This window comes from Neurospora tetraspora, assembly GCF_033439725.1.
Source record: "Neurospora tetraspora strain CBS 560.94 chromosome Unknown B0H65scaffold_3, whole genome shotgun sequence".
In the NCBI taxonomy this organism is placed as follows: domain Eukaryota; kingdom Fungi; phylum Ascomycota; class Sordariomycetes; order Sordariales; family Sordariaceae; genus Neurospora; species Neurospora tetraspora.
Window position 1 is genome coordinate 4,519,451 of NW_026944385.1, and position 19,696 is coordinate 4,539,146.

At 51.7% G+C, this 19,696-nt stretch overlaps 6 protein-coding genes across 6 annotated transcripts; 3 read left to right on the forward strand and 3 right to left on the reverse strand.

Annotated features, from left to right (window-relative positions):
• Positions 1–2,006: 2,006 nt before the first annotated feature.
• B0H65DRAFT_572368 (uncharacterized protein) lies at positions 2,007–3,018 on the forward strand (the record flags this gene model as incomplete). Its single annotated transcript, XM_062830507.1, has 2 exons — positions 2,007–2,086; positions 2,165–3,018. The coding sequence occupies 2 exons, from the start codon at positions 2,007–2,009 to the stop codon at positions 2,937–2,939; spliced, it is 855 nt and encodes a 284-aa protein (XP_062683543.1). The 3' UTR covers positions 2,940–3,018.
• Positions 3,019–3,046: 28 nt separating this feature from the next.
• On the reverse strand, positions 3,047–5,286 carry B0H65DRAFT_463510 (transmembrane amino acid transporter protein-domain-containing protein). The gene has a single exon (XM_062826707.1). It carries the CDS (start codon positions 5,185–5,187, stop codon positions 3,313–3,315), a length of 1,875 nt encoding a protein of 624 aa, XP_062683544.1. The 5' UTR covers positions 5,188–5,286; the 3' UTR covers positions 3,047–3,312.
• Positions 5,287–7,739: 2,453 nt separating this feature from the next.
• On the forward strand, positions 7,740–10,836 carry B0H65DRAFT_508350 (uncharacterized protein; the record flags this gene model as incomplete). The annotated part of the gene is given in 5 exon segments (XM_062828214.1): positions 7,740–8,298; positions 8,311–9,838; positions 9,902–10,048; positions 10,104–10,650; positions 10,804–10,836. 5 exon segments carry the CDS (start codon positions 7,740–7,742, stop codon positions 10,834–10,836), a joined length of 2,814 nt encoding a protein of 937 aa, XP_062683545.1.
• Positions 10,837–12,209: 1,373 nt separating this feature from the next.
• On the forward strand, positions 12,210–15,192 carry B0H65DRAFT_463513 (uncharacterized protein). The gene is made up of 2 exons (XM_062826708.1): positions 12,210–14,867; positions 14,966–15,192. Exon 1 carries the CDS (start codon positions 12,477–12,479, stop codon positions 14,745–14,747), a length of 2,271 nt encoding a protein of 756 aa, XP_062683546.1. The 5' UTR covers positions 12,210–12,476; the 3' UTR covers positions 14,748–14,867; positions 14,966–15,192.
• A 36-nt stretch (positions 15,193–15,228) lies between these two features.
• On the reverse strand, positions 15,229–16,847 carry B0H65DRAFT_176606 (uncharacterized protein). The gene is made up of 2 exons (XM_062821447.1): positions 15,825–16,847; positions 15,229–15,733 (listed from the first exon to the last, which is right to left on the reverse strand). Exons 1-2 carry the CDS (start codon positions 16,456–16,458, stop codon positions 15,618–15,620), a joined length of 750 nt encoding a protein of 249 aa, XP_062683547.1. The 5' UTR covers positions 16,459–16,847; the 3' UTR covers positions 15,229–15,617.
• A 978-nt stretch (positions 16,848–17,825) lies between these two features.
• B0H65DRAFT_176612 (uncharacterized protein) lies at positions 17,826–19,426 on the reverse strand. Its single transcript, XM_062821448.1, has one exon. The coding sequence runs from the start codon at positions 19,055–19,057 to the stop codon at positions 17,924–17,926; it is 1,134 nt and encodes a 377-aa protein (XP_062683548.1). The 5' UTR covers positions 19,058–19,426; the 3' UTR covers positions 17,826–17,923.
• Positions 19,427–19,696: the final 270 nt, after the last annotated feature.

Genomic DNA, 19,696 nt, shown 5'->3' on the forward strand with positions numbered 1-19,696 from the left:
GCGATGATGCTAGATCTCAACTATCACTGCCCAAGAAGGAAACCAGAAAGATCGGGGCGAAGAAGGCGATTGTTTGGCACGAAACTGTTAAGAGCGATGCTTCCAGGGCAACAGGCAGATATGGAAAGCGATGACGTGATGTTGAGGAGCAGCCGGTAAGATGAGGTGAAAGAAGGACGGGAGGATCAGGGGCAGGAGGGTGGAGGAAGACGGGAGGTGAAAAGGAGGGAAGGAAGAGAGGACAAGGGGTGGAACTAGAAGCTGCGGCCGAGGGAAGGCAACCAATGCAGGGAGATGACTAGGTATCTCTACTTACTTTTCATGCCCTTTTCTTTCCACACAGATCGAGAGAAATAGTACAAGTGTAGAGGTAGGTAGTGTGCAAAAAAAAAGACCAAAAACAAAAACAAAAAGCTCAGCGGCCCATGAGCAGCAGGATTCGAACCCGTCCACTCAAGACACGCCTACGAAAACTGTACCACCGTTACCAACGCAACGAGCAATGTTTATCTGGCTCCGCCACATACCGCTTGACCACGAGGGAACGTTTAAGGTATTAGCGAGGGAACTTGAAGTTACTGAGGGGTGCTGAAGCGGGACCTTATAAGTATAAGGCCCAAGTGGAAGGTCCAGGGGCAGCGCCTGGGCTACTACGGGACGGGATAGTGAGTGCACGCTTGCCGGTGGGTGCCGGACTATCGGTACTGGTGCCGGTGCTGATACAGCTGGTAGGTAGGTAAGGAACGCGGCAACCGACGAGAGTGTTTGACATCCATCACCTCAGTGTATCATGATTTCAACTTCGTTTTCCTCGGTTCCAAGACGGGAGGTTCTTCGTGGTGAACGAGCCGGGCACACATTGGCAGACAGGACGGGATGGGATAGTGTATGGAGTGCCACCTGCCAATCTCGAGACCGTACCTTCCACCATAGTGAGCTACCCGGAGCCACATCGATTGATCATGTGTCCAAGTTTTGGGTCCTTCCTTCCTCGTTCCAAGACAAGCTCTTGAAGTCCAGAGGTACTTACCTACCTAAAGTTCAGTTACGAAAAACTCATCCCAAGACACCTGTGACACTGGGAAAGTGCAACCCACCCAGCCCACGTCTTTCATGTACTCGCCTGATACTTTTTCAGACCTGGCCTGGCAGCCTCAAGAAAGATGCTTCTCACCTCCCACCAAATCACTCATCAAGCAGTTCTCTCTCATAACAGAATGAACCGGACAGCGCAGTGTCGCCTCGCTCGACCGACCATGGAAGTTCGAAGGTTCGGGATGGACTATGGTCCATCTGTTTCCCCGGTAAGTTTCTTCCCGGATCTTCCATTCTATCTTCCCGTCTCGAGTCTCCTCAACATATGGTTTATGTACACTTCGTGGGGTTTTCCTTGACGTGCTTCCAGCATGATGACGGCCTTCGTTGGCATCGTTCTTTGGACTGGCCCATCGAGGGCCAAAGCCAACAAGAATCTTTCGGCCACATGCGACGGGATCCATCTTACAACTTTCTCTTCGCATACTACCAGAGATGTTGTTCGTCAATCATTCGTCCCTGTGCTTGATCGGATGCCGGAACGCTATTTCGATCGATTCCACGCCGCTGGCCGGCAGTCAGTCTAGCCGAGCAAACCGGCAATACCTAGGTCGAGGAGATTCATATGCCAGAGGCCGCATTGTACGTTTCGTAAGCCAAGGTTGTTTGGAGACGCTGCCGTCGGTATGGACAAACGGATGTTTGTTCATGTGCACACAGATCGATATTGCCGTTTGCACGGCCGCTCGGGTCGGATTCATGGCCTGCTAGAGGCCCGTTATTCATTGGCCTCGTGAGTGATGGTCCGTTTTCGCCCAAAGATGAGCAGGTATGTATGGCTACCTGAAGTGTCCGTTTAGCAGCTCCGTCCTTAAGTTGTGCTGGATATTAACCAGTGTCACCGCCCCTTTCATTTTCCTCGTTAATCGCCAAAGCATCAGTCCCGATTGACCACAGGATCCAACGACATGATGGCAGGAAACCTTACGCGCCTTTGGTGGAGCCCACTCGATACTGGAATTCGTGGGCTGTTAGATAGGGATCTCCAGCTGTAAGTCAAATCTCATATTCCTTCCTAAATGCCCGCTCGCACGAAGGCGTGTGTTAACAACGTCCTTTCACCTTAAAGCGTATGCTCCCCTCTTCTCGTCAAATTCCTCATTGGCCCTTCAAAAAGAGAATACCATCTCAGCAAGTCTCTCATCGCCAGCCTATCCGACCCCCTTCATGGCATCCTTTCTGAACATAAAAATTCCGGCCGTGGAGGTGTGAACGCCAAGCCGGTCGACTGGAGCAACTTCATCGACGAAGACATTTTTAACCTGTTTGTGCAATACGCATACACGGGTGATTACAAAATCCAGATTATGTCTTTCCCAGAACAAGATATCCTGCGCAAACACCAAAGATACAGCGAAGCCAGGAGAATAAACCAAGATGCCTTTTGGATTTACGAGAGCAGCCCCTTTGTGCAGACACCAAGCCCTGCATCAGTGTATCGACAATATGCTCAGATCTGGGCTTTCGCCAAGTTCCACAAGATTCAATGGCTCGTGGTTGTAGCCTACAAACACTTACGGACCGCCTTCCAAGTACTGATGCGGCGTTCTACCCCTGGCGACTGTCTTGGCCTAGAAGAAAAGATATGCCGTGAGGTAGTGGACGTGATTGGGTTTATCTACCATCAGGGACGCCGGTTCTGGGATGAAGAGATACACCCGGACGCACATGAAGGGATGAGATCGATGATTGCGTGCTTTGCTCGCAAATATCTTTGCGACTATGATATACATACGATGGCTGGGAGCCGAAACTTGAAGATGTGGACAAGCTTGCTGGAGAAGGAGCCGAGGATCGCGGTTGATATGGTTACTCATAACGCGAAAACTATACCATGGTGTTGATGGTGAACAGCACAGGTGCGTCGATGGTCTCTGACCCGATGTGTTCACTGTTGTGTGGTAATCCAGAGCTGGGCCGGAGTCGTGGATAGGTAGACTCTTTAGTTTGTTTCCGACTCAGTCTTCTGAAGAATCAAGAATAAACGGCAAATATCGTGCTACGATTGTTTCCTTGAAGACATCAGTGCTTTATTTCTCTTGCGCTTTTAACAATATGACAGACATGAACCCTAGGTATTCTCACCGATTGGACCGCCGCAAATTCACAGTTCAAAGCCCGCCATTTTTTCCTCTCTCCCTCCCGAACTCAAGAACCGTCCATAAGTCCAACCCGAGAACTCCATGTAAGCTAAGTCAGACCCCCAACACCATCCCCTCACATAAAACTATAATAAACCGTCACCGCCGTCGTATACACCATGCAAACCATTCCCAGAACCATCATCACCACATCCCCCACCTTGGCCCACCTCCCGGTCGCCACGCCCTTATAATGCAGATACGCCGGATACACATACACCAGCGGCACGCACGCCGTGCTCCCGATCAACGCAACAAACTTATCCAGATTGCCCGTTCCCAACACCGACACCACTCCACAAAGCACCAACAGCCCCAACCGGAACATATTCTTGATCCACTTGGTCCTCAGACTCCTCTTTCCCGACCGATGCGGCCCAAAGACTTTGCCCTCGATGATCCTCAGCGCCGGGAACAGCTGCACGGGCGTGCCCACCAGCACAGCGACCGAGTAGAGGAACTGCACAGCATTGACCAACTTGCTGTCCTGCGGGAAGTTGTTGATGATCTCTATTTGCGTATCCGTCCCAAATGTCGCGTAGGAGAGTGCACCAACGCTCGTAAACACCACGGTGATGATCACCATCACCACAGCCAGCAACCACTCAAACCGCTGCGGCTGCGCCATGGAGCTCTGGATCGGCAGGATCAAGCCGATTCCCTCAAAGGTAAAGATGGCGGAGCCGATCATCAGTGTATAACGTTCGGGGTTGAACAGGACTACGGACTTGTGGATTCCGTTCGAGGCTAGAGAGCGGAAGTCGAATTGGTAGATGTAGCTGACGCCGATGAGGATGCATGCGTCTGCGAGCAGAGCGGCGGGACCGAGCTTGGAGATGTTGCGGATCCAGGCGAGCGGGACGAGGAGGGCTACTTGGATGGCGATTAGTGCTACCGAAGATAATGGCGCTTGGGAGCCAGACGTGACGGCGTTGAGGAAGGACGTCAAGTTCTCGGCTACGAAAACGATGCCTGCACACACAAAGCCGAGTTGCGAAAGGGTGATGGAGGCCAGGATTAAGGTACGCATGCGCTCGCCCGCGATGGCGGCGCCGATCTCGCCGTAGCCGCCGCCGTGGTGGTGTGTGCACTGCAACAAAAGGTGGAAGGCGATCATGGTTACCGCCGAGACGAAAACCATGGCGAGAGAGGAGAACAAAAGGCCGCCGTTGGCAAAGGCTTTGGGGAGGAACATGATGCCGGTGCCGACGAAGGCTTTAATCAGCGTGAAGAAGGTCTTGGTGGTGCCGGCCGTGTGGGGGCGGGCTTTGGGGACTCGAATACTACGGGTAGAGGGGCGCCGGTGGCCGAGGAGAGCCGTGGTTTCGCCTATGCGGGCTTCTTCCTCTTCCTCTTCGATGGCTTCTTCGTCGGAATCGGCGAGGTCTTCGCCGGCGAAGCTGCCGTAGAGGTCGAGGAACTCGACGAAGTTGCGGGTGATGGGCATGCGGGCGGCTAGGAAGTCGTTGCCGCCGTGTTTCTGGTGTAAGAAGGCGCGGCGGGCGCCGCCGGGAGCGAGCTGGTCGGCTACGGTCATTGGCACATCGGGGTTTTGCTCGAATTCTCGCGGAGTGTGGAAGGTGTTGGCTCGTCGGTGGAGCTGTTGTATTTTGGCTGAGGCGTCGATCTTGAAGAGGTCGCGGTGGATGTCTCCTCCTTGGAGTTTTAGGGAGGAGGCGGCGGTGCTCTCTACTCCGTCTGGGGTTGGTGTTGTCGAGCGAGTCCGTGTAGAGGAGGACCCCTCGCCGCCGCCGGTTGAGACCGTGTTGGTCTGTGACTGTGTTGTCGCTTCATAGGGCCCATCTTGGGGGTTTTGGGCTTGGCTGTTGTGTTCGGCGTCGAATTCGGCGGTGTAGCCAGCGGGCAGATGTTCGGCGACGACTTGTGCCTCTGCTTCGCGGCGTTCTTGGGAGGTCCACGAGTTGACAGACCTGACGGATTTGTGTGACATTGTAAGTGAGTGTGTTCGGATGTCTCTGTTAACGATGAGGTTATGACCGCTGATCGGTTGAGACAAGACCTGCCCGCAGGTCAATCATGGATACCACCGAGACGGAAATATGGATGGAATGGATGGTGGGAAAGAGTGGTGAAAGGTTGAAAAAGCCTGTGTTTCCCCATTCAGACAAGAAATCTGATGTGTCCAACCAAAGACGGGACGCGGGGATCAGTCGATCGTGGGGTAATGTACGGTTAATGGCGGGATGACGTCATTTGAACCTGAAGTGGTCTGTTGGTGGTCTTTGTTTACTTTTTAGAAGGTGTCCCTTTGCATCCAAGTTTCAGTCTGTCGGAGGAAGCATCCTTTTAAATGTGAGATAAATCCAACAGAGAGATCTCGATCCGATTCATCAAGACAAGATGAGGAATGCCACTTGACCCTGAGCACGGCCGGTTGTTGGCGGCTTAGGTCACTGATCCCGGTTTCGTCCAGTGAATTGCAGTGGATAACAGCAACCAACAATGTAGAGGCGCATGCACTCAATCAGAAGTATCTTTCCGCATGCACTTGTGTATGAAAATACTTTGAGTGAAGGTCTATCACAGCAAGAATTGTTAGGTGAAGTTGAGAGTTACCACGGCCTTTGCTTGGCCAATTCCTTTGTACTTCTGCCATTTGCATTCGCCATGTCCCTTCCTCTTCCCACACCAAACATCCCACTCCAACAACAATGTCACCAATCGTTCCTCCAAACATGAAGCTCACGGCATGTCTTCCAAAATAACAAGCACACAGCAAAGCCGTCTTCTTTTGAATGGCCGCCTCTGAGCCATGCATATCTGCTACCATGTCTTCACGCCAAACCCAAAGTACGGGGCAGAAAAACTAGAGTCCTTTCGAGATGGATGGACCACTGGCACCGGCTAGGCCGTAACCATATGGCCATATTGCCAGGTGGACGCAGGGAGAGAGGCGGGAATCGAGAATAGAGGGGCAGGATCTGGCCAACGTCGATATCCATTCAGCCGGGATCATGAATTTGGGACACTTCAGCAATCTATGGTCTATAAGAGAGAAAAGAATAGTAAGTGCTTCTCGATGGCGTGTGAATGGGGAGAGTGTTTTAACGTAATCCTAATTTATCATTATCCTGGTTCATTTAGATCCATTGATGTTATTTTCCATATGCTAGTAAAAAAAAGGGGGGGGAAAAACATGGTCTACATCCCATGATCCCAAAACTAATACAATCGTGTGCAAGCATGTGGACGTGAGTGACTGCGCAGGATTGAGGTGGGAGTAAACATCATCTCCATAGCATATGAAATCACGTTGTCCAAAATTTGTTCGATGTCTGACTAGAGAACCGCAAGCGGAGATGCGTGGCCTGGAGATAGACAATCCCATCCTGGAAAAGACTTCTATTTAGCTTACGCCCCGCTCACCCCTCTTCCCCCATCTCCATCCCCATCGCCACGTCTTGTTCGCACCAGATGGCACCTGGCGTAGGCATGCTTTTACCGAGTATCCAAGGACATGCGGTAACGAGGTTTTCCACTGGGGGCTGGAGTTCAAACCACACCCAAGCCTTAATGAGCCTAGAAGACCTTAGGTTCCTTCTTATCACCGTGCTTCATGCCATTTCAGGTATCTTTAGAAGAACATCGCCATTGTGATTGCTCTGGCATTGTCTAGTAGGTATCCCATCGCCATGGGTAGAGTTCGCGTCATTGAAGTGATGAAAGGGTTCCTATTGAGGAAGTAGAGTGCTAGAGTCTTGTTGCGCTGATGTTTGAGGATGTTGTAGGCTTACATCGGAAGTTCAAGCAATGCGTGGTGAGTTCTTCGTGTTGCTTTTGTTAGTTGTCTTGTCGACCGATCCAAAGGCGGCAAGTAGGAAGGCATCGAAATCATGTTATCACTCTATCAGTGACACAATCTAATCTGCAGTATTGCAGTTAAGGAAACATCTCATTGAAGAAGGACAACTACTATGAACTTCCCTTTCAGCAACTCCAAAAACAGAAACCATCCAGATGCTCGTCGTCTTTGACGAACAGTATTGACTGACTCTTTTAATGGAAGCAGATGCCAATGTTTCCTAGCTCATAAACACACGTCTTAGGATTTAACTGCTCAAGTGCGATCTAAAAGAAACTCCACCAAAGCTGATGGGTTTCAGGGACCAAGATGGCTCCAGATGGTGCTAGAGCTCCTGGCATTATCAACATGAACTTGAAGCAAAAGGTCGCGTTCTTCAAGTGGACAGCGATTCGGAAAGAGTCATCAATGACAACAACGAGCTGAACAACGGTACCTTAAGTTGTGAGTTATTTGACTATTCCACCGCTTGTCAGTCCTTGTCTCTACAGATCAAAGTCCAGCGACTATCAGTGATCAAGAAGACAGGACACATATTAAATATAAGAACCATAGGTTCTGACCACGAGGAGTTTCTGGTTAGATACCGTATCATCATCCCGTCATCAATCTTCCCAGAGACATCACCTCCAGTCTTGGTTAACCATCGCTCAAAGTCCTGCGCCAGAGAGATACAAGCCATGGCTCCAACCAGTTCACGCAAGAAGCAGACACTCGCACTGCACAAGCCGATAAAGCGGCCCGTCGCCTCCGCCCCCAGACTAGAAAGGCCCCCAAATGAGCTACCTACCTCCAGTAGCAAAGCGCCAAAATCTGCTTCCGCCCCTTTAAGAACTGCGCAAGCTTCCCCAGGTCTCAGTTCCCGCAATGCAGCTTCGGCGTTGGCTTCTACTTCCAGCAAGCCCAGGGGCATACTTTCCAAGTCAGGCCCAAATACCTCACTAAGAAAGGATGTCTCCGTGCGAAAGACAAAGAAAACGGATGCTAGAAAGCTTGCTGCTCTTTCTGCAGAGAGATCCAACTCACAATTGCCGATGGATATGCCCCTGTCTACTGAACAGCCGGCTTCCGTACCGTTTCCCAGAGGTAGCCGCTCAAGAAAAGCGAAGGAGTCCCAGCTTTCAGGGCCAAAGCTAGCAGCAATGATGAGGGAAGCAGAGAAGACTAGACGGAGGAGCAACTCAGTGGATTTGGGGCGGGGGCGGGAGGAGGAAGTGGAGATGGAGATGGTTGATGAAGGTGAAGGGGAAGAGGAGCAAAATCAGCACCAAAAGAAGCTGGAAGGGCGGAAGCTCCCGCAGAAGCGGCCAATAAAGGAGAGAAATGAAGAGCGGGAAATGGAAGAGGAAGAGGAAGAGGAAGAGATTAGGGAACGACGAAAGAGACAGAAGGAGACGGAGAAGGAGGAGGTGGTGGAGGAGGAGGAGGAGGAGGAAGCGGGACCGGAAGAAGCTACTGATGACGTTGATGATCTCGACATAGAAAATGGGAGTGTCCAGACTGATCGAGAGGGAGATGTTCCGATGGAGGATAACGACGACGACGAGGATGGACAGGAAGAGCTCGATGACGAGATCGATAGTCTTGACATGGATGATGGGAGTGTCCAAATGGATCGGGAAGGAAATGTTACGATGCATGATGTGGACAACGATTACCAAACGCTGGATGGCTCACCTCAGGAGGATGTGGAGCTTGAAGAAAGTTGGGAGAATGTGGAGGAGGATGGCGAAGATACGGATATGATTCCCGAAAGTGAGAGGGGAGAAGAAGACGGCGATGGCGGTCAGTCGGGTGTTGAGGAAGGGGGCGATGCGGAGTGGGATGGACTCAAGTCGCCAGGGAGTGCAATTGAGGATAATGAGGAGGATGAGGAAGAGGAGGAAGAGTATGAGCCAGAAGATATTGAACGAGAATGGGCAGGTGGCGAGGCAGGAGGTGAAGAGGAAGAAGAGAATGAGGAGGAAGGAGAGGATGAGGAGGAAGGAGAGGATGAAGACGAGAGTGAAGAGTTGGAGGATGAGGAAGGGACTACTGGAGATTCTGCGGATGCAAATGTAGGTGCAGACACAGATCCACCTGCACCTGCAGAAGAACACGCCGAGCAGGAAGTCACGTTAATCGATGAGGAAGGAAACAACGACTCCACGACGGAAACCCTGCCATCGGCCGATGAAGAAGAGAACGCTGGAATCTACAACACAGTCAAGGAGTTGATTCAAAACATTCCATCAAAGCACTTCGTCTACTGCAGAACGCTCGACCAGCCGAACGACATACAACATGTGGCCTTCAAGGTTTACGACACTGACGGGAAGGAGTACGACTTCGACACGCGGAACTTGCGGGACGACCAAGAAGCCCTTGGCAGGCTCCTTAGTGTGGCACAGGGGATCTACAAGAAGGACTACGGTTGGGAGTATGCCAACCTAAAGCGGGACTGTACCTTCTTTATGAGTGCAAGGAGGGAAGAGAAGACGACCAAGGCAAAGCCCAAGACCAAAAAGAAAGCCACGAAAGGAAAGCCCAAGACACAAGGGTCAAAACAGGAACAAGCGCCAACATACAAAGGCCATATCACGGTTGTTGATGGTGGTGGTTTTGACGACGATGATTGTGATGATGGCGGTGATGAAGGCGGGCAATGGGACAAGTATATCCAGAGGCTGGCGGAAGAGGCCTTAGATGTTCTTGGGACGATACCTAAAGTCAGGTTCAAACCAGAGCTGGAGTATATGTGGGTATGGGGGGAAAAAACTTTGTTTCCGAACTACGACTTGTAAGTTCCCTTATCCGACACATTCGCTTTATGGACATAACTAATCGGGTAAACCATCACCAGCCCTAAACCCGAGGAAGACAAGTATCTTGCCGGTAGACTGATGGTCATTCTAGCCGGTCTCGATTACGAAGGCGGCGAGTTTGCGTTCAGTTGCGAGAACAGGTGCCATTACTTTGATCCAAAGGCGGAGCCATGCCTCATTGCTACGTGAGTGTCCTGAACATTCGTTTTTCATTGATGTGTACTAACCAAGTACATGCAGATTAAGCGGCGGTAGCGCCTACGTCGACGCACATCCTCTGACCTCCGGCTACCGCATCGGTTTAGTCTACCAACTACGTTTTCCCATAGTCAAAATGGCAGATCAAAATACGGCCGTGAACGCAGTCAATATTCTCAACGATTACGAGAAGGAATTCCTCGACGGACTCACCACATGGCGCAACAGAGTCCGGAACGCTGACGACGACAAGCCGAATGGCATCCACCGGACGGTATATTACATCCTGAAGAAACAGTTATCTGGCACAAAGGACTTCGACCCGTCCGCAGACCTGATTCCGGCGCAGAAGCTTCAGCTGGCCTGGCTTTACAAACTTTGTTGCCAAATGCCTGGGAAACGCATTGGTGATGAGGTCTATAACTGGCAGCTACATGTTGATCTGGCGGTACTCTCTTGCAGAACGGTTAAGCGGAAGGATAAGGGTGGGGCGATTTCTCTGCGTCCGGGATTTGAAGTTGGATGGACGGCAGATGCGGATATTGAAACAGATGATTGGAATCGCAATCAGGGAGAGGCAGGAATGGAGGTGAAGGAAGAGGCAATCATCAACTTCGGTGACCCCGGACTTGGGTCAAGTGGTCTCGATGAGTATCTGGTAAGCCGAACGTATCTCGAGGATTCAGGATGCCTTGTCATTTCTTGACCGAGTTGCTAACCCGTACTATTTTCTTATCCGCAGTGCATCAGGCTCAACACGCCTAGTGACGGCTGACCGAGTCAGTCAGTCGGTCGGTCAGAAAGGAGCAGTTTACTCCAGAGTTTAGGCCTCACTGTCTCAAACTGAGACACATCTGCAGTCCAATGCCGTTCTCCATCTTCACAATCCTCCCACCACACCCACTCCGCTAAGATCGTCATCCCACACCCACACACCCAAAAACGGTGCATTTCTCTCCGTGCGTGTGGCGCTTTTCCACATTACGACCCTACAATCTCTCCCTGTTTTTCGCTAATCAACCAAACCCATGGTTTCCGGGTCGGAATTTCCTGGGGATGGTCATGCTTTTTCGGTGTGGCATGGAACAATGGAAGGAAATGCCGAAGTCCAGGGCCAGAGTCTGGTAGGAGACTGGGGAACCAACACGGATTGTGAACCACACCGGCAGCACACAGATGTTCGCATGTCCCATGGTTCGCGTGGGCACGGTGCTTCGATGTGCGATGGAAGCCATGTGCTCGGATATTTCGGGGGAGGCGTCCAAGCACAAAGCACGGCGGGCGTTGTTACACGACATGCTACGGGCGGATAGGGGTTTGATAGGTAAGGTAGGAAAGTGGTGGGAGGGCACTGTTTGGTTAATGGTTGGCAAGCCGAATTCAGGGTGCTGCCGGGGTGGTTTATTGGCTAAAATAACATGAGAAGTTCAAGACAATGAGTCAATGACGACGTCCAGTCAGGTGTGTACTGTAGGAGATCTAATCACATCACAGTGTGCTAGTGGCTTGATATGTAAGATGGGAGTCGGGGAGTTGGTACTTTCTCCGAGGGCGATGATTCCCTTTGTTCAGTCCAACCGGACAAGTGGAAGAAATATGGTAGGTTCGTGACAGGCTTTTTATCTTGTTTGTCTTGATCAACAACAACCCGCCTCCAATTACCGTGGTTACATGGGCTGTATCCCCCAGTGTCCCCTTCATCCACATCCTCGGGTGTGGTACCCATCAAAGTTGCAGCTAAATCCAATGCGATCCAATGTGATGGGTCGCACAGACTTTTGACTGACAAGGGTGAAAGACGGGCTTTGGCGTCGGGCCAACTGGGATGTTATTGCCTTGGTCCAACCACGTGGTGCATGTCGGTGGAACAGTACCTGTCTTCCATGTTCCCGGTCGCCTTCTTTCGCAGACCGAGGGAATTACGGAATGGAACCCTTGTTCGTCGTGGTTTTGGTTATGCCATTGGGAACCGAACAAACCGTGGGTTTGGTTGGCGCGTTCAAAGAGCCGACGATGGTCGATGGGGGCTTGATATCTGAACACTAGCACTGTACGGTACAAATCCAACATGGATCAAGGTGCTTTGTTCCGCTTCATCCTTCTGTCCTTGTTGGTGGCTCTGCCATAGGACAATGATACCGATGAAATTGCACCTCCGACTAGCGTGATCAACATCTTTCAGTACTTGATAACGTCCTTCCCGTGTTGAAGACTTCGTGGCTGCCGGGCCTCATTGTTGTTCTCCAAATTTTGCTGTGTAAAAACTCGTTCACTCTGTTGGTGGCTTATCAGATCCTGCCGCTTCAAAGTCTTTCATTGTTGACAGTTGGACCGAGTGAACAACCTGACGAACCTTTGATCCCCAACGAACCTTGACTTCCGCTATCTGTTCACCCAACAGTCGTCGAGTTCACCATGGCGACCTTGGATGGTGAAGGGCTACATAAGCCCCAAGACATCATGATGTCTCCGTGGGCTGTTCAACGATACGACGAGCCCGGAGGCCACAACCTTCCCACGACTTTCGATATCGACTATCAGAACTTGTCCCTATTACTCCAAGAAGCAGCCATATTATACCCACAGTGCGCAAAACCGAAGCTCTACCCTACCACTCAGCCCTACATTCCAGTCCCCGTTACCACGCCCGTGGTCCCGGTATCGTTGCGATCTGGATCTGTCACAGTGGGAGTGGTGACGAAGGACCCCTATTCGGAAGGAAACCGATCGGGCCAGGGCCCCAACCACACCACCGATTACCGAGAATACGACACATCATCGGCTGTACCCCTGAGGCAAGGAAGACACAATAACAAACTTCCGCTTTCGGATGCCTGTTGTGGGACGGCCGTCAACATGGGTAGTAGCCGTCAGGAACCTTCAACCGAGTCTTTGTGGACCGGGATCAAACCCGCTGTGCTCCTCAACGGGACATGGACCAAACCACGTCATGTCAACAAGGATGGCCATATCTTCAGGAAATTGGAGTTTGAAGTGCCATTAGACCATCATCATCATCACAGCTCGCAGAAAGATGCCCTGAAACTGCATGCAGAACTTGTAGACAGCTTTCCCGACCCCAAGCCCACCACTCCAGATGTTCTCAGTAGTCCAATATCCCCCCAAAAGCCCATCATCCTCTACCTCTGCGGCGGTCCCGGAGACGGAAATCCCTCCGACAGGGTCCCCGAGCTGAACAAGTTCTGTATAGACAGAGGCTACCAAGTCCTCTACGTCCACTACCGAGGAACCGGCCTCAGCCCCTTATTCTCCGACTCAGCAGCCAAGAACAAGGTCATGCGAATGTCGGATCAAGACAAAGCCAACTACCTCGCCAAGTTCCGACAGGACAACATCGTTCGCGATCTCGAAGCTATCCGACTGTGTCTCGAAAAAGAACTTCCTACCAAAATCAAGTGGACACTCCTAGGCCAGTCTTTCGGCGGATGGGTCGCCACCACCTACCTCTCCTTCCTACCGCAATCCCTAGAAGCCGTATACATCAGCGCCGGAATGCCACCACTAGGCAAGACGCCACGGGAGGTATACGAGAAGACCTATTCCCACATCGTCAAGCGGAACGAGGACTACTTCAATGAGTACTTCCCGGAAGATCAAGAGCATGTTAGGACTATCGTCGAGCATTTGCGAGGTAAAGCGCCGATGCAGAAGGGGGTCGACGGACAGCCGTTCAGAGGGTACGAACTTTATGGAGAGAATGGAGAGCGGAAAGGGTGTTATCTGACTTACCAGACTTTCATGACGCTGGGGAGGACGTTCGGGTCTGCGCCTGTTGTTCGCAGGGACCGGGATATGGACGAAGAAGAATACGAACGGCCATCCCTCGCCAGTTCCATCGGTGCTCTCACCATTAACCCCAGCAAGAGCTCTTTGGCATCCAGCACCACCCATATTTCAGGCACACCACCACTTAGCGCCTCGTACCGATCTTCCTCCACCAGCTTCACATCCCTCTCATCCCTTCCAGATACCTCCCTAACACCAGAAATCCCACTCCCCTACCAAAAACTCCACAACCTAATAACACGCCTCATCTCCGACCTCAACTCATCCAAGGGAATCTCCAGCGCAACACTAACCATCTACACCCACCTCGAATCCTTCGCCCTCCACCGCCGCCCTCTCTACGCCCTCCTGCACGAAGCCATCTACTGCTCCTCCACTTGCCCTCTCACCCGCCAAGCATCGAACTGGGCCGCAACCGAAGTCGCGCTTTTCCATCCATCGGGTGGGTTTTCGTGGCTTAACACTTCCTCTTCCCCTTCCTCATCTTCTACCACTATCCCATCAAAGAGGAAGGGGGATAAGGAGAAGATGTACTTCACAGGCGAAACCCTCCACCCCTCCCCCACTCTCTCCTCTCTCGGCGGTTCGGCTATCGTGCCCTTTCTGGGTGCAGCCGATATTTTGGCGCGGAAGGGGGATTGGCCTGCTTTGTATGACCTTTCTTCCTTGAACAAGAACAGGGAAAGGGGGGTAAAGGTGAGGGCGGTGGCGTACCAAGAGGATATGTACGTCGATTTGGAGCTGTCGAAGCAAGCGGCGGGGATGATTGGGGGGTGTGAGTTGGTTGTTTGTCCTTTTAGGGAGTGGGGGCATGGGAGTATTAAGGAAACGGACAAAACGGGGAGGGTGTTGGGGTGGTTGTTTGATGGGTTTAATTAAGGGGGTATGAGGGCGTTTGAGGTAGGGAGGATGAGTGACTGGAGGAGAGCGGAGGATGTTGAGAAGAGAGAGAGAGAGGTGATAGCCGGGTGGAAGGTGGAAATGCCACGTTACGGGTACCTAGGTATGAGCTGAGCTTGGGCGGGGTGGTGGAGTGGAAGTTGCGGAAGGAAGGGAAGGAAGGAAGGACACGAGGGGACGGGGGTTTCAGTGCTTACTGCGTAGATGGGAAGGCGGCGACGGCGTTTGGAGGGTTTTTGGGGCATTGAACGGTGAATTTCTGGGTTGATTGTGGAGTGTTCGCATATGGTATTCTGGTGTTGAATCTCCTTTTGGGACTGTCTTTCTCGTGCTGGATTAGAGGAAGAGTGCTTCGTTCAGGGCTCAAGTTGTTTTTCCCCATCTTGGCAGGTAGATCATAATTGGAAGGCGAGTAAGATGCGATCCTATCATCACAACAGCCGCCCCTATGGAGTAATTGTTAGTGGTCTAACAGCCTTAGCAAGTGCCAAGGGCCATCGTCAGACACTGTGGGCCTATCACCGAGCAAGACGTGAACTTAACGAGAACAAATAAAACCATTGAAAAAAAGCAATTGCGTTGACTATCCAGCCCCAGTTCCTATCCATTCGGGGAGGCTTCTATCGTATGGCAGGACGAAGACACTGTCACCTCTAGGTAATATCCCACGAAGTGAGTAGAGGCTCCATTCCTTCATCCCGTCCACACGACGATAACCTAGCCGGACCAGCCGGCCCTGCCGTGTCAAAATCGTCTCCAAATACCTTCAGACGAACACTTTCCGGTGTTCTCGACGGTTCCGCCGTACGCAGAACGATCAGGCAGTACTTGTATCCGAGCCTTCCCCGGCTAAGTGGATCTCCAGACCCAGTTTGAATCGTCCTTGTTAGAGTCGAGTTTGACCCACGTTCCACTTCCAACATCAAAATGGAGATCTTTGAGCTTTTCGTACTCTTCCTTCGTATCTATTCATGGCGGAGGGCAGACACACAACTTGTCAGTATTGTCACCAGCAAGTGGGCGGGAGGGATATGACTCAAGGAACAAGAAACTCACATTCCCGTTGCTCCTTCGTGATATTCTTATCCTCAGAAATCCACACCGACGACATAGTATCACACTCCACAAGGCAAACCGACGCATCTTCTACCGGGACACCGGTGTTGCAACCCTCCACTTTAACCTTGAACTTCATCTTAATGGGCGGGCCATGGAAGTTTTGGGGATTAAAAATCTGCACATCCTGAAAAACAAAATAGAAAGGATGAGCATTGTAGCCTGTGGGCACGGGGTACGGAGCTACTTCCTGTAGGCCCTGGTTTAAGATGCAGGGCCCGATTTGGTCGCATTGCTGGCTGTCGTCCCTCTTGCGATGCGCCTTCCATTCTCCCGCTGCCATGAGAGTGTCCTCGAGAATGTCATCTTCGTCTGGCTTTGCCCTAAGTAGAGTGAGGATGCCTTGGATTCCATGCCAACGCAACGGCGCTGGGTCAAGCTTGACAACCACGTGGCCGATCTTGCCGTCGAGGCTGACTACAGATGGCGGAGGGAAATAGACCGTGAGTTTGCATTGGGTTGCTGCATTGGGGGTGTCGGACACAAGGTCGTGGCCGCGCAATAGACGCGGTGAGACATCATCCGCGTCGCTAGCTGAGTTGGAATCGTCGCGACGGAGACGACCGGGCGCCATTTTGGCAGAGTTGTTGGCTTATGTGGTACGAGTAGTTTCAACTGAGGTTGAGCAAAAATGGGTAAAGATTGCTGAGATTCAAAGTTGTGATGAAGCTGATATCGATTCAAGGAATGAACGGCGGCATCTTGTCGATTTATACCTCCAACCAAGTCGAAGAATGAGCCATGGCGCCGGTCAACTTAACGAACCGCCGCATCTCTTGTGTTGAAGCCAACACCACGTTGGCTCTCTTGATGCCATCACTCCTGATCAAACATCTGCTTTGACCAAAGGTGGATTCGCCGGAAGATTCAGTCGATGGCCCCATCACGGCGTCACGATTCTTTCTCCATGGTGGAGCCCTGAGTCTTTCCAACCGCACATGACCGGTGTTTCTTTTGGATTCTGCTCCAACATCTATCTACTTACAGTGTTAGATACACGTATAAGTCGAAAGGGTTGAGGTTGGTTTCGGTAGAGTACTCACCAAGCGCTTTGTGTATCCATCTCCGGATCTGTGTAATGACCCATCTCAAAGTGTTGAGCATCATCCAACGCCAACAACCAAGGCATTATATCCATTCATGTTTACCAGTGGGGTGGATTCGCGTGATATAGTTGGTGAGGCCTCGGGCATCGGAAAGACGGCTTTAAGACCTGGTACGGCGTTACTATATGTCGATGGTCGATACTCTTGCTTGGCAAATCTCCATTGTCGTTGATGGACGTACGCTGTGAGGTCTGCTTGTTGGTTAGAACCCAAAAATGGCTCATCCTTTGTCGGATTCTTTATTGGAAGCCCTATGCATAGGAACCGGTTCCAACGTACACCTGTTGGTTGTGGCATATGAATCAAGACGATAGGGGGCACAGCGCTGGCAGATTCCTTTGTTAAGTTGCGGCGTGGTGCAATGAAGAAACGCACTTCGTGGAGATCATTCACCTTGGATTTGAGAAGCCATGATGGAACTCGAGTGATGAGTGATAAGAAAGGAAAAACGCACGAGCTTTTTGAGGAGTGACTGAGGAGCGACCGCTTGGCCTGGTCAGAAATAGAAAGTAGGCCTGCGTTCCGGGACCTGGATGAGATGTGTCCTTATCAGATGCTGCGCAGAACTGGCGCTATTGCAGTTAGTGCAATAACGGTCTTCCGGTTTGGATAAGCCAACCGGGCAACTGCCACCCACCCAAATCCAAATAGGTATTTTCCAAGATGAGTGTTACCGTTAGGATATTGTGATCAACCCAGCATTTTTGCTGAACTATTCGGGGTAACGTAAATGGCATGTGATTTTTTCTTCCTCCACCACACAACCTATCATCCCTTTACCACCCACTGGTTTCTCGTTGTTTTGGAAGGGACATAAAGGACATGCATGACATGACCGCACAAAGTGATTGACGCGCTGCTCATGCATCCTTCTTCTGTTCATTACACCGATCATCTGGATTCTGGACAGACTCACTCCTAACTTATCAGCCCTCACTCACCAACCCTCACACCCCCCGGCAACTCCCCCCCCTCCAAAACCCCCTTCCACTCCCCCTCCACCTTCTGCTCCAACCCCTCAATCTGATTCTGCACCTCATTACTCTGCAAAAACTCCCTGAAAGAGCCACACCTCTCGATCCGTCCCCCCGTCTCGTTCCCACAGCTGGGGTCTCTAATCGCTTTCTGCAACAAATCCACATCCCACCCGTTGAAAAAATCCGCATGGTATCCGTACCCTGTCTTGTCGCCGTTGGAGAAGACAAACGGCTGATCGCCGGGGGTGCGGAGGTGGTTGAAGGCGTCTACCGCCCACGTCATTTCGTACAGCAACGCCGGGATGCGGTAGCGGTGGGTGGGCGGGCAGGTGCCGGTGTCGAGGCGGGAGGGGTATGTGACGTGGGTGTTGTTGTACGCGCTCGCTGTTCCTGTTGAATTTGAATTTGAATTTGAATTGGGGGAGGAAGAAGAAGAAGAAGAGAAAGTGCCGAGTCCGACACCGTCCCAGCAAGATGGGAAGCGAATGCGGATTTGCAAGCCGCCGTCGCAAGTGCGGTTGGGAAAGCCGGAGAAGGGGGGCAGGCCGGGTTCGTTGTTGGTGAGGAGGCAGATGAACTCGACTGCTCCGTCTTCAACCCTAGAAGAGTTGAAGGCGCGGCGGGTAGTGTCGCCCGCGATCATCTTGAACCCCTTGGGGAACGCCAGCAGCTCTTGGCCGGCGCAGTAATCGGTCCAGTCCATGCGTTCTTGGTAGTAGACGTTGATGCCGCCCACCTGCTCGACGGCGGTGAAAGTGTGGTTTTTCTTGTCGTGGAAATAAACGGTGGGAACCCAGTAGTTGGATAGATCTTTGGACACGGAGCAGGTGGTGCGGTTGGAGGTTTGGGTTTTGTTGTAGTCTAGGTCGAAATCGAAGGCGGAACCGCCCATTACTGTGTGTAAGTGCTGAGAGGGGCGGCCGGGGGAGACGATGGGGTCGAGACGGTCGACGGTGATGGGCTTACCGCAGCCCATGACGAAGAAGGCTTGGGAGGTAGGTTGGGGTTTGATACAGTCAGTGGGTTGCTGGGCGGATGTGGCAGTGAACAGGCATGTTAGCCAGACGACGAGGCTGGTGAGGAGGATCATCTTGGACTGTTGAACTGGGTTGGTATAAGGAGTGGATGTGAGTGAGTGTCTAGGAAGATGGTTCCGTTGCGAGGGGAGAAGAAAGAAGGTGGGAGTTAAGTAAACTCGGCTGGAGGTTGAGAGAGATAGATATCAGCGAGGGCGACGGGAAGAAAGAAGTCTTTTAGCTGAACGTAGTACCCCCGAGACATTAGACATGAAACAATGGAAGGAACAGCATGCATCACGGTTAGACACCTCCAACACTATGAAACGGTGTGGCTTGACGTTGGGTATGTTGGTAGCCATGATGTTTGTGTGCAATATATAACCCGATTGTCGTCGGACCACACGGCAGTGATCCGCGGAGACCAACATCCAACGATCCGGGCCAGTCAATGACAAGAATCGAAGACAGGATTCATTTAAACCACTGACCCATGTCCTTTTTTTCACAGACATTGATCGACCAACCGACCAACAGTCGAGCAAAGAAGGCAGTGGCATCGCATCGTATCGCATCGCATAATCGCAAGTCGGGATTGAAGAGGTGAAACCGTCGTCCGTCAACGCCATTGTTTGTCCATCATATCGCATTTCTCTGTGCCGTCGCTGTTTCATGACTGGCTCGTCGGCGCAACCAAACACACCCGTTCATTT